Source organism: Rhineura floridana, chromosome 3 (assembly GCF_030035675.1).
Source record: "Rhineura floridana isolate rRhiFlo1 chromosome 3, rRhiFlo1.hap2, whole genome shotgun sequence".
NCBI lineage: Eukaryota > Metazoa > Chordata > Lepidosauria > Squamata > Rhineuridae > Rhineura > Rhineura floridana.
This window is the reverse complement of record NC_084482.1, coordinates 3,986,473-3,999,738: the sequence shown is the minus strand read 5'-3', so window position 1 is coordinate 3,999,738 and position 13,266 is coordinate 3,986,473. Positions and strand designations below refer to the sequence as shown.

General features: G+C 43.5%; 1 protein-coding gene across 1 annotated transcript in view; it reads left to right on the top strand.

Moving 5' to 3' along the window:
* The window catches only part of ARHGAP4 (Rho GTPase activating protein 4), a 55,064-nt gene that overhangs the window by 9,291 nt on the left and 32,507 nt on the right, over positions 1-13,266 (top strand). The window contains exons 2-8 of the mRNA XM_061613956.1: positions 3,066-3,261; positions 5,015-5,177; positions 6,631-6,693; positions 8,414-8,605; positions 9,846-9,974; positions 11,059-11,280; positions 11,371-11,472. Coding sequence (XP_061469940.1) covers positions 3,066-3,261; positions 5,015-5,177; positions 6,631-6,693; positions 8,414-8,605; positions 9,846-9,974; positions 11,059-11,280; positions 11,371-11,472 — 1,067 coding nt within the window. The remainder of the gene's footprint in view (positions 1-3,065; positions 3,262-5,014; positions 5,178-6,630; positions 6,694-8,413; positions 8,606-9,845; positions 9,975-11,058; positions 11,281-11,370; positions 11,473-13,266) is intronic.

Genomic DNA, 13,266 nt, shown 5'->3' with positions numbered 1-13,266 from the left:
TGTCACTATAATCATTGCTATTCCACCACTTGTCATTCACTCCATCGGGCATAGCATTTCCTGGGTATGTTTTTTGTCCTGTCCCATCCCATAATTACTCCTCCCCCGTCTTCACTACTTATTTACATTCTGGGCATGCACATGCAGGGGTGTAGTCATCCAGGGTCTCAGGGGATCTTAGATCCTTACCTTTGAGGGAGCCAGATCCCAGCAGGGTCCCTATGTCTCCAGCATCATAGTAGTCAATCAGCATGAAAGGGAAGTGTGTTAGCCACTGAAGAGAGTCTTCTAACATGCTTATTTGTCTTTTCCTGCTGATTGGAGTCAATTAGAATGAAAGAAGGTGAATCAGCCACTGAGAAAATTCTTATCAGTAGCTAACATACTCCCCTTGCATACTGATTGGCTCCTAGGGACTTCTGTTGCTGTGGAAGATGGTATTTACAAGGATTGCATTCTCAACCCAGCAGCAAAAGGGGGAAGATATGTGCTTTTGTTCCAGCCCAAATACAGGAGTAGGGAGAGGAGAAAAAAGGGAAAAATATGTTGGGAGTGTGGAGTGTGTGTGATGGTGTTTCAGCTTTTAATGATGTTGTATATTTATGTGTTGTGCATGGTAAGGTGAAATGCAAATGGATATGCCTGAGAATTTGTTTGTCATGCAGAGGTTAGGATGAGGAATTTCTGTGCTTAAGTTTCCTCCTAAAACTCATAAGCTCTGCCCAAATGCAGTTACTCTGAGTCTTAGTATGGCTGTCAAGAAGGGAAACTCAACAAAGGAAGTTCCTTACCTTACAGCATAATGATAATGATAATGTATGAGTGGGCTCTCTCTTAGTTTTTCTAATATTCTAAGTATGTGTGGAAGGAGAAGGGGGTGGAAAAATCCCTTCCTACCTTCCAGAAAGTGACAAAGTTCAAAGGGTTACAAATTCCTGTGCAAAATGAGTGCCTGGCCTGCTTAGAGAGTGTAAATTCCTTCATTTAGGAAAAGCAGGCTTTGTCTTAACCGAGCAGGAAAAAAGCCCCGCATGAAATGGAGGTGGGAGCCTATGTACACAGCAGTTTTTTAAACGTTTGTGTTTTCCTTTATTGCTGTAGGGCTTTCTGAGTCAGTTATGTAGACCCCAACAAATGTCAATTGCACACAAGCCTTTATTAGTTCCTACATCAAAAAGCCAAGACAAATTGTGGAGAGTGAGAATTCTATAATTGCAGAAGAAGAGACAGTGGATCCTGATGATAGCATCCCATCTACATCATCAAGCTGTTTGCCACCAGCAGGAGATAAACATGTAGACATTGAATTCAGTAATTCAAGCAATATCTCTGACAGTGAAAAAGGACAATCAAACGGTGACAGTGATAGAGAAGCAGAAAGCAGTATTCAAGGCTGGCCAGATTATTCTATATAATCTTAGAAGGGGTGTGGCTGTGACGGGGCATGGCTGTGACTGTCATGAAGGGACCCTGCACTTCTGAATTTGCCACTATACTACTGCATGCATGGACAACAAAAAGGAAGAGGAAAGGAGGGAATCCACAGCTCCTTCAACCTGGGCTCTCCCCCATCATCACCACCAACTTGCTACAACTGCCATATTTCAGGCTGGCTGCCTGGGTCAAAGGGGCATGGAACTCATAGTGTGGCTGTCCATTTATTACTTGCCTGCTCCTACTCCTGTAGCTGCCAATCCTCATTTATATCTTGATGAGCCAATTGTTTTTTAAAATACAGACAGGAACAGTTTTGTGCAAACCCTCTGTATTAACAATAAAAATAATCATAAAAGGTTTGGCTCTATCCTTTGAATGCAGTAATTAGTGGAAATAAGCTAGATTTGCTTAGGTGAGGAACAAATGGAAGTAGCGATTATGACGATAGGGAGCTCCCACCAAAACATCACCACTCATGTGACAATCTGCCCACCAAAAAAATTAAAATAAAATAAAATGGCATGCTAAGGACACACTGACTACAAATGTGTACTGGGTTATATTTTTTCATTGGATTTCTTTCCATAAGGGGAAATCTGAATTAAAGTACAGTCAGATATTTTTTATAACAACAGTGCCTTCAAGGACACTGCAAAGAACTTCTGAACATGAGCTGTGTGGAAGCACCCTAAGAGAGCTGAACATGGTTTGAGAGAGACTTCGTTTCTTTTGTCTTCTGGCCAAATAGGTTGTACAAAGCCATAACTTTGAGCAGTGGAGCCACTATGGCAGTGTACTCTCCAAGTCAAGTACGGACATGCCTATTCCTCTCCAGAATCTAGCTTTGTGTGAACTGATTCTGCCACTTTGTAGCTGAAGTCTGCTGTGCACAGCACTGATTGGTCTGTAGTGGTGACATCTTAAACCCACTTCCTCTTCTTTCCTCTTCTCTGCCATCCCAATAGCAGTTTTGCTGCATGATTTTTCTTTTAAAATAAATACAATTAAGTGGTAAACAAATGTTTACATTACTAAATAATCATGCAGTGGTTTAAAGAACAAAACATGCAGGAAGGGGCAAGATAAGCAACTCAGTAGCTATCCCTGTTCTATGCAGTGTAATTGCAGGCTCACTCTAAGAAAAAGATGAGCCCTGTTTATAGGTGTATTTTTATTTTTATTATTTAATTTATTTCATACACACCCCAAGTTTCTGAAACAATAAAAGAGCTGTTTGACAAATGGAAAAGTAGGATGAGTGTACAAAAGAGCAACCCCTCCTTTCAACTCTCAGGGGGAAGTAAATAACATATCTCCAACCTCAGGTGTCTTACAAAAAAGACCTCTCCAGGCAACCTGTTTATTCAGCATTCATCCTGATTTGCTTGGACAAAGCTTATGCGGAGGTTGGATTATTTCCAGTCTTAATTAAGCATTCAACCTGATTTGCTTGCAGAGTGTAGGACAACAGAACGCTTTCATCCACTTTAACTGCATACACCCAAAGTTCCAGGAGGCTTGAATCCCTCCCACAAAATAGTGACCGTCTAGAGGCACCCAAAGAGAGCTATAGGACCCCAGTACCCCCAACCAGTTCAGATACTGTGATCTTTGCTTCTCTCTTTCAGAAATGCGCTGGCAGATGGGGGAACAAGTCCGAGGTCTTGACTCTCAGGCTGAGAGTCGCCAGCAGTTACTCCAAGATGTGGCTGACTTCCTGCGCCGGAAGGCTGAGGTGGAGCAAGAGTATTCCCGGGGACTGGAGAAGCTGTCGGAACGCTTCTCAGCTAAAATTCGTGGCTCCAAGGAGCATCAGAATTTCAGGTGGAGTCTTTGGGTTCTTCAAAGGATGGAAGGATGCTGGCAAAGTTGGAAATGAGGCCCCAGAACTATGACAACTGGCTAGTGGGAAGTGTAGGAGCTGAGGAAAGAACGACTAGAGATATTTCTTTCATTAAAACCTTCCCCTGAGAAGATGTGAGGCATTCTTTCCTGACAGTAGATTAATGAATGTCAGAATTTTGCCTTTGTCTGAGTGGTTATTTTATAATTTTAAAACATGTCCTTAAAACTACAGTTGGAGGGAATGAGTGATAGGGTATGGGATGGAAGAAAGGAGTAGGCTACTAATGAGGGTGGGTGGAGGACAGGGAACAGGGCTGCATGCACACCATACACTTAAAACACATTTAATGCACGTTTTCCTCCCAGACAATCCAGGGAACTGTAGTTTGTTAAGGATGGTGGAAATTGTAGCTCTGTGGGGGGTAAATTACAGTTCCCAGGATCCTTGAGGGGTGCCTTAAATATATAGTTGCATGCACACCATACATTTAAAGCACATTATTTTTCCTGAAGAATGTTGGGAATTGTAGCTTTCTCCTCACAAAGCCTTGTTTGCTTGTTTCAATAAGTCTAACTGTGGGTGTTTTTCTGAACACTCTTGAATATATTCATATTTTGGTATATTCATATTTACAACAAATAATCAAAACATCTCATACCTCATGATACTCCCAGGTTATCCCACAAGCAGACACAATGATGCGTGTCGTCATTAAGGTACTGTGTTGATGCAGTGCCACCACAGCAACACCATCCCCTTCCTCCAAAATAGAGAATTGTGATCTTTCATAGCTAGTGGGCAGCTCATGTAGATGGTCAAATCTTTATCTTACAATAAAGTAATAGAAAGTGAACAACAAACTGCAACATTTGGTACTCCCGGTATAAGGTAAAACTTGTTAACTTCTCATTGAGTATGGTGGAGTATGGTGAGTATGAAACAAGTTACACTACAAATATATATTAGATTTATATTTGTGTAAATTCCTAGGCTGCCAGTAGTGAACCCTGGAAACTATAGTTTGGTAAGGGTGCTGAGAATTCTGTTAGTGATTCATAAGTGCCCTGGACTTGAGGACTGACAGCTAAACCAGTTTTAAACATGTGGTGTAGATATGTCTAAGGAGTGATTGCCGTCACTGAGTTGTGAGAAACGTGTGCTTACTGTGAATTGACCAGTGATCAATGGTGACAAAATGAATGGTGATCATTCATTAAAAATATTATTAGAAACACCGTATTAGAACGACAGACCATTATTGTTATTTATTATTTATACAGTACCATCATTATACATGGCACCATTTATTTATTTAAAGCATTTCTATCCCTTTTTTGATATTTCAAGAGAGGTTGCATAAATATTTTAAAAGCAGAGGTGAAAAAGAAGCCATGCTAGCTGGGGAAGTTGAAGTCCAACAACATCTGGAGGGCCAAAGGTCCCCCATCCCTGCCTTACAGTCTAAACTTTGATAATGTAGAACAAAGCAAAAACAAGAACAGGGTATGGTCTGAAGCACCTTGCTGAAGCTAAGCAGGTTTGGTCAGCATCTGGATGGAAGACCACCTGGGAACTACATGTATGGCGCTGTGGGTTCCTGGATGAAAGAAAGGTGGGGTATAAATGTAATAAAATTAAATTAAATTTAAAAGGAGCACAAGAATAGGAGAGACAATAGAGGTGAGTAGTTCATCCAATCCAAGATTAAAGAGCATCCCTGTTTCCCTGCAGGAAGGACCAGAATCTCCCATCCCCTTTGAATTGCTGGTACACAATTCTCAACCAGACGCGACAGGCAAGCCGGGATCATGGTGCACTGAGCGAAATCTGCACAGGCCACTTGGCACTGCGGTTGGTGCACATCAGTGAAGATGTTGGGAGGCTGGCCCGTAAGGTAGGTACCTTGGATGGTAGAAGGGTAGGATCCTGATAAGGCCACTTTCACAAATCAAGAAAAGATGGTGCTAGGCCTGAAATAAGGTGCTATGTGGTGGCAGTCACTGGCCATTGCCACTGCCTCTGCTGAAGCCTCACTTTGTCCTCAGCCAGCTATTTTGCCTAGTTTAAAATGTGAATGTGTTAGAAAGAAGCCTTTTTGTGGCTCCCCAACTGCTTCCAGGTTAATTTCAGGAGTGGTTGGGGATTGGGAGCCATTTCTGTGGTTGCTAGGCAACTGTGGCAGACATCTCCCTTGTTCACCCATAAGCTGGCAATACAGCAGTTGGTGATCTCAGTCATGGCTGTAGAGGCAAAAAGCTAATAATGGTGGGTTGGGAAGGGGGGAGAGAGTATGTAGTTAGGGAGGAAGTGGCATACCATCATGGCTGCCAACTGTATCTCCTAGGTCAGTATGCTACTTGTATTTAGACTGTCCTCAAGATAAGTGTGTGTACAATCCCTGACTACTCTGCTCCCTACTCACAAAGCTCAATGACACCTGGAATAGAGGGTGTCCTCTCCCCACACCTTGTGTCAAGAATCCAGATGGAAGTGTGTGTGTGGTTTAGATTTGGTCCTTTGCTTGGCAAATGCAGCTTTCTACTTCTTCCTTCTACTGTTTCCCTTCACTGTCTCCTGACGTTGTGCAAGAGAAAATGATGCTCAGGCTCCAGCCTGGGTCTGATATCATGGAAGGCCATGGTTTCCTGCTACTTGAATGAGTCTGCGTGAGCACTGGTATTGCACACTATCCCCCCTTCCCCCTTTTCTTTCATGGCTGTGAGGTGATTGAAGGCTTCCACTTTAAACAAACACACTTCCTTGAGTTTAGACATCATTGGGAAATGTAGTTTGTTGTTTGTGAAAACTAGTCAAGATCTGAAACCAGGGTTCCACATCCTGGTTTGTTTTCACTAACTAAAGCAGGGGTGGGGAAAATACATTCTGAAGTATAGTTCAAAGTATAGTTTCTTGCGTTTGGATATCACTTTCACATAGAGGGAAACCATGGTTTACCATTATATCTGAACTGGAACTGCACAAAGGTAACCTATATTCTGTGCAATGAACAGCTGAATTCTGTGACATTTATCAGTTTTGGAAATTTGTATGTTTGCTTACATTCTGCTTCTGCTAGTTATGTGGAAGAGCAAGAAACTATGTAATGCACTGAAGTCCTGCCTCTTGGCTATTGGAAATCCTGTTTAAACATTTGCCAAGCATTATTCACACACTTGGAAACCTGTCTTCATAACAAGGACTCAAAACTTGCTTTATTAAAAAGCAAAATTTGAGATTCTCAGCAAACTGCAGTACCAAATTCCATGTTTTTTCCTGCATTTGTGCAGAATCACACATAGCCTGGGAAGACCTGTCTTAACATTTATTTGTTTTTATTCCCTGATCAGAGCAAAGAGATGGAGCAGCAGATGCAAGATGAGCTACTGAAGGCTATTTCAGAGTTACAGATGGTAAGTGGGAAGCAAGAACTCCTACCTTGTAACCACCACCATTCTGATTGCTTATGGTACTGGGTCAGTGATGGCAGTGGTGGAGTGACACTGGCTTCTGTGCAGCAGTGGGAGTATACAGACCTTTGTGTGTAATTTTGTAGTGCAAAACCCCTGTAACTTCCCTCTAGGGCAGCCTTTCCCAACCAGTGTGCCTCCAGATGTTGTTGGACCACAACTCCCATCTTTCCTGACCTTTGGCAATGCTGGCTGAGGCTGATGGGAGTTGTGGTCCAACAACATCTGGAGGCACACTGGTTGGGAAAGGCTGCTTTGGGAGTGCTGTTGTTCTGTAGATAGTGCAGTTTTTCCAGGCAGTGAAATAGAAGCTGGCCTGCATTGATATTGTCAAGACTGGGCTGGGACCATGGACCGCTTTACCCAAATCTAGAGACAGAGTGTGCATTCTCAGATCCAGGGCTGCTGAGATCAGTACTGTTCTTAATATATTTATTAATATGATATGAAGTGTTTTGATTGTCCTAATATTTTTGAATGACTATTTACATGTTGATTATATATCTTGTTTTCGTTAAATGAAATACCTTGAGAAGTTTTGCCTGTTTTCTATTCCGACATTTTGAATCACTTAGTATGGTTTATCATGGAAAAAGTGGCATACAAATAAGCTGATGATGCTGGTGCTCCATTGACCATCCTTTAAAGTCTGAGTGAGTGCATTGTCTCAGGTAGCTCAACGGGGAGGTCCCAGCAGCAAATAGATGAGGTTCCTGATACAAGCCATGTCCTTCGTCTTCAAGAATCATTAGGATGATGCTATTTTGTACGTGGGTGAGAACACAGTACTGCACTGATCACCATTGCAACAGCAGCATTTGATATGGTTGCATGAATGTTGCAAGCAACTGTTATTTATGTAGTTTGTGATGTCAGTTGGGACGAACATATGAAGTGCCTTATTCTCAGGTAGAGATCGTTCTTAGTCCTGCTACCAAAGGTGCTTTCCACTGGGAATGTCAGAGATTTATCCTGGAACTTTGCTCATGTAAAGCATGCGCTCTACCCCCTTCCCATGAACAACCCAGTTCTTCCACAGAGGCAGCCCTGCTGTAAGGCAAGATGAGGCAGCCGCACCAGGCCACAGATTTTTCAGTGCCTTTAAGGTTGCGCAGGAGGACAAACAGTATTTAATGTACTAAATAATTTTCATCTACGCTTGTTAGGCTACTTGGAGGATTTATAGTTCCCTACTGACTTTGAATCCTTCCTTTGCCCCTGGTCTGCATCTCCTCCAAAAAAAATCTAACTGCGGGTCTGTGATTGCATCGCAGCTACGGGCAGAGACACCCTTACTGTTCTGCCGGTTCCAGTGCATTTCCACCTCTCTTTTCTGAAAACTGGGGCACACTATGCTAGTCAAACCCCACCTCTTTTTACTGTAAAACCTTTTGGGAGTAGCCTGAGTGTGTTTTTTAAAACATTTGCTTCAAAGAGATTTTGCAACTGATCAGCAGATCAACCCTCCCTCCAGGTGTTGCCAATGGAAATGCTTTGCTGTAGGTGACTAGTGTGCTCACAGCCTTAAATGCAATTTGAGGCCTACTCTACATGACCATGTAGAAAGACACTAACATTTGGGGTGCCTTATTTTATATCCTGGCTGAAGCCCAACAAGCTGTGGGTTGGTCTGCTTTTTTTGATGGTCACTGTCTCCATGCAGGCCATGAAGTCTTATCAGACATACCACATTGACTGTCTGAATGCTGAGGCCAAGCTGCGTGAGGCGGAGCGACAGGAGGAGAAGCGCAGTGGCGGGAGGCACACTGACCCTGGGGGCTCCCCTGGTGGAGCAGGCCTTGATAGGCCCCGTCGCACCACCTCACTCCGGAAGGTTGAGCGGCTGCTGGAAAAGGTAGGGAGAGGAAAACTATCAGGTAGTAGGGAGATTGTTAATGAAGCATGTGAGGCTTTCTAAAAAGATGCTAGAAGGTTTAAATCATTAGGACTACAATTCCATGCACATTTACTTTGGACTGGAGTAAGGTTGATTGAACAAAATGCATAGGTTTTCTCATGCAGGGTAGTCAATTAATTAAAAATAATTTTATATTAATTGTCTGCTTTTTAAACAAATGCAAACAATAGATACATGTTATCAAAACCTCCAAGATACCTTTCTGAGATATTGGGGTGGGCTAGGTTTTATTATCATTGTCTTTAGATTTTTAATGTCTAATGTATTTGTATGTTTATTTTGTATGTCGCCCAGAGTGGCTGGATAACCAGCCAGATGGGCGACTAATAAATTTAATAATAAATAATAAATAAATACTGAGGTACATATGAGAGAATGTTGAATATAATAAAAATGACCACTACATTTTGCTCCCTGAGATGAAGGGATGCACCTCCCCACATGCTACATGCAGAAGCTGGTAACTGGCACTTAACTTCAACACTGCCAATAGGATAACATCTTCCATTGCACCTGAGGACAACAGGGTAGCTTTGGGGTATGCAAGACAGGCCCAATGGCTCTCACACTGTCACTCCCTGCCCCCTAGCATTTGCTACCTGAGGGGGCTACCACTTTAGGTCCAGCCCTGAATGGGACTTAATCCCAGTTAAGTGGGTGTAACCTGGTCAAACTTGGGCTATAGTCTGCCCATTGTGGCCTCCTGCTAATTAGCAATAATTTATTTATTATCTATTTATTATACTTGTATACCGCCCCATAGCCGAAGCTCTCTGGGCGGTTTACAGTAACTAAAAACAAATACAATTTAAAATACATCTTTTAAAACACAATTTAAAAACTTAAAACAATATAAAACACATGCTAAAATGCCTGGGAAAAGAGGAAAGTCTTGACCTGGCGCTGACAAGGTAACTGTTGGCGCCAGGCGCACCTCGTCATGCAGATAATGTCATTCTATGAGCTGTAGGCCACAGACCACTTCTGTTTAGAGGACTCTTCCTTCTGCTGTTGGCTGGACTGAGCAGTCCGTGGATAGTATGAGGGAAATTGCTGCCTTTGTGTGTCAGGAAAAAAACATAGTCTGCACAAGGCCCAAGCTTCTAACTAGGGAAGGTGGGAGAGGATGGGGGAGCTGGCTGCAGTTTGAGCCTAACTGATTCTCCAACCACTGCAGAGACAGTCTAAGTTCCTGGAGAGCAAGCTGAAATGTGCCAAGGCCCGGAATGACTACCTGTTGAGTCTGCACGCCGCCAATGCAGCCATCAGCAACTATTATGTGCGCGATGTTGCTGACCTGCTAGATGTGAGTCTGTCTTCCTTCCCAACCTAGTGCAAGCAAGATAAAGTTAGGCAGCACAAAAACCAGTGACTCCTATTTAGTCATGCTATCTCTGTGGGGTGACAAATGTTTGTTCTTTACATCATGCCTTGGGTATGTTTGTGTGACAGATGTATATTGCTTTTATACCAATTGTCAGGGCCTCCTCCTGCCCCATTTTGAGGGGAGACTGTAGTTTGGTGAGAATGTTGAGAGGGCTCCCTAGCCGCTGTCAAGGAACAACCATTCCTAGGATTCCTGGGAGGATGGAGAGAGAAAGAAGTATGACTGTTAAATTACTTCAAGCCTGTAGAGCAGATATGTGTTAGAGGAATCAGTGCCTTCACCATGCCTTCCCTTGAATAATTGACTGGTGTTTCAGAAAAGGCCATGTCTGCAGCAGACGAAATGCTCCCTTAACAGGCAGCTTTCTCTCATTTAAAAACACCAAGCTTCTAGTTGTCATCGTTCCAGGGGGGAAAAAGCTGTGAAAATATATGGGCAACTTCTTATACCAGGTTGGAAACACCAACTGGGGGCTTATAAAGGGGTAAGACTTCTGCATTCTGCTCAGTTTCCTCCACTGTTCTAGAATTCCTAACTTTCTGACCATGAGAAGAAAAAACCAAGACCCAGAAGATTACAGATCCTGTAAAGCTTTTCTCCCTTCCCCACCCTTCTTGCAAATCAACCTGCATAAGTGGCCATGGCTTCATTTGCAGTGTGCTATCAATTTCATTATGTGTTATGTTTATATATTTAGCAGTCTCTGTTTTCTGACAGAGGCATTTGTACCTTAAACAGCTGCATAGGAGAGAGAAATCCAACAGGTATAGCTTTCCTTCATCGTGGAGCTGTCAAAACAGGTAAAGCTGTGCTTGCTATATGTTGCAGTTCTCCCTGTTATGAGGCAGCTGTTAAAGGCTCAGGAGCCTCTCTCAGAAATGGAACTGAGCAACTTATCAGAAAGTTCATCTTAGTGGAGTGGGGTGGGGTGGGGTGGGGGGCAGCATGTGGTTTTGTTTGAGAACTGACAGTGTCTTTTTAATCTCTCTCTCATGGTTCCCAGTGTTTTGACCTTGGCTTCCACCTTTCTCTGGGCAAAGTGCTGAGGACTTACCTAGCAGCAGAGTCCCGGGCCCAAGCATCTTGGCAACAGGGTCTGTGCACCATTGAAGGAGCAGTGGATGCCTTGGACCCACTGGGGGACAAGTCCAGGTTGATGGAGGCCAACGCTGCAGCTTACTGTCCTCCTATGTGCTTCGACTACCAGCCTCATGAGGGTGACGAGGTGGGGGGCTGCTCATTCCTGTCTCCTTGCAGGACTTTGCCCCTTTTGTCTGGCAGTTACTCTTTTCTTTTCATCTCCATCCCCCTTCAGGTATCTGAGGTCCGGGCTGAGGGTCCCTTGAGAAATGAACTCGTCTCCCGCTTCCAGCACATTCAGGCCCGCCTTAACGCCATCACCCTGGAGACAGACGAGGTGGGTATCAGCAGAGAACAAAGTGAAGCCCCCTCCCCTCTGATATCCTTGAGCTCAGAAATTTCTAAACGGTAGCCATGGATATTGATGGTGAGAGCTGGGATTGATATTGCACAAGACATAGGCCTGGTTCTCACCGAGATGGTAAAGATGTCTCTTCAGACTTCAGGTTGGGGCTCATCTGACTAAACGCTCCTCCATGCAAAACCAAAGCATAGCAAAAAAAATGCCTCCACCTAAAAAAAATAGATTTAGCCTGTAATCCAGACCCCAGCCGGGGAGCAGCAGGGCTTCACTGAGTGGCGGAGCCACCACTGTATTCACTACGCTGCCACTCACACCAGCTTATGTGTGGAGGGACACACATAGCTGCACTAGCCTAGAGCTGGGACAGCAGCTAAGCCTGAATTGGGCCTGATGCCATCACATGATGGCAGTGGGGCTGGATCAGGATCCAATGGAAGCCCCGGCCAGCTCAGCTCCTCTTCTGCAATGGCTAGGGATGTATGAAGACAACGATTTCTGTTTTGACCTCTCTTTGTCACTGCCAGCTCTGTTTCTGTTCTGCTGCAGGGTTGCTTTTCACCAAATAGTATGCTATTTGTCTCACTGCCCGCTAATTTGCATAATTTACATAAGTTATGAATTTAACATAATTAATGGCATAATTCCACACCACTCATTTCCATGTCAAGGAAATGTCAAAACAACGTAAAAAAGCCTGCCATTAATTATGCATTGATTGTGGGCTTAAAAACAACAACAACAACTTTGTCCCAAACCTGGGACAAAAAAAAAGTGAACAGTGGCAATTTCTGCTTCTTTTTCCGTTTCTGATGGAATTCTCAGACATCCCTATGTAATGCTCCATTGCGGGGCTTTCATGGGCTGCTGCCAGCAGTGATCCCACTAGCAGTGCTTCAGTCTGCCCACACATTTGGCAGGCAGAATGTGGAGCTCTGCAGTGGTAGAGCAGCACTGGTGTCACTCCGCAGGTGGAAGCCAGCAGAGACCAGCAGGGCCTGAGAGCAAAGGCCTCTGCACAATTCAGTCACTACCACCCCAGCCCTGCACAAAGGTAGGGTTGGGGGGTTGGATTGCAGTGTTATTTATTTATTTATATAAAATTAATACCACTTCATAAAATAAAAAAATCCCTAAGCAGTTTACATAAAAACAATAAAAATACAACAATATTCAATAAAATTTACTAGAAACTTTATAAAAATTAGATTAAAACAAAACTATGTATCACAAATAAAACTGAGCAAAACAAAATACAACATAAAAATTAAGAGTCAGAGTGCAGGGGAGCTTGGGGAAAGATGTCAGACAAGGGTTCTAGCCCAGGCTACTCCCTGACATGATGGAAGGATTTTATTGTATTAAGAAGGCATCCTATCATGCCAGATTTCACACCTAGCTTCAGTCTGAAGTGGTACAGCCCAGACACAGTTTTTCCCACTTGAGTGGAACTGTGTCTGAAATGCATAGCAATTATTCAGTAGTGAGCACTAAACACTCTGCACATGTTCAGAAGAACTGGTTAAATGGATGGGAGCCAGTGGACTTCCATGGTTTTGCCCTCACCAATCATATAACACTTTGCTTTTTTCTCCCATACAAGTTAATGACAGTCCTCATTTAGGTGGGAGAAAGTAAGGAATGTACATACTGGCAGCAGTAGATTGCAGAAGGAGGGAGCAGGAAATCTGCATCCCTGGTGGCCCCTGTGTCTGTTTTGAGGGACCAGGTTTTGTTTCCTCTCAAGAGGTGGTGGGAGGTTGCAACTCA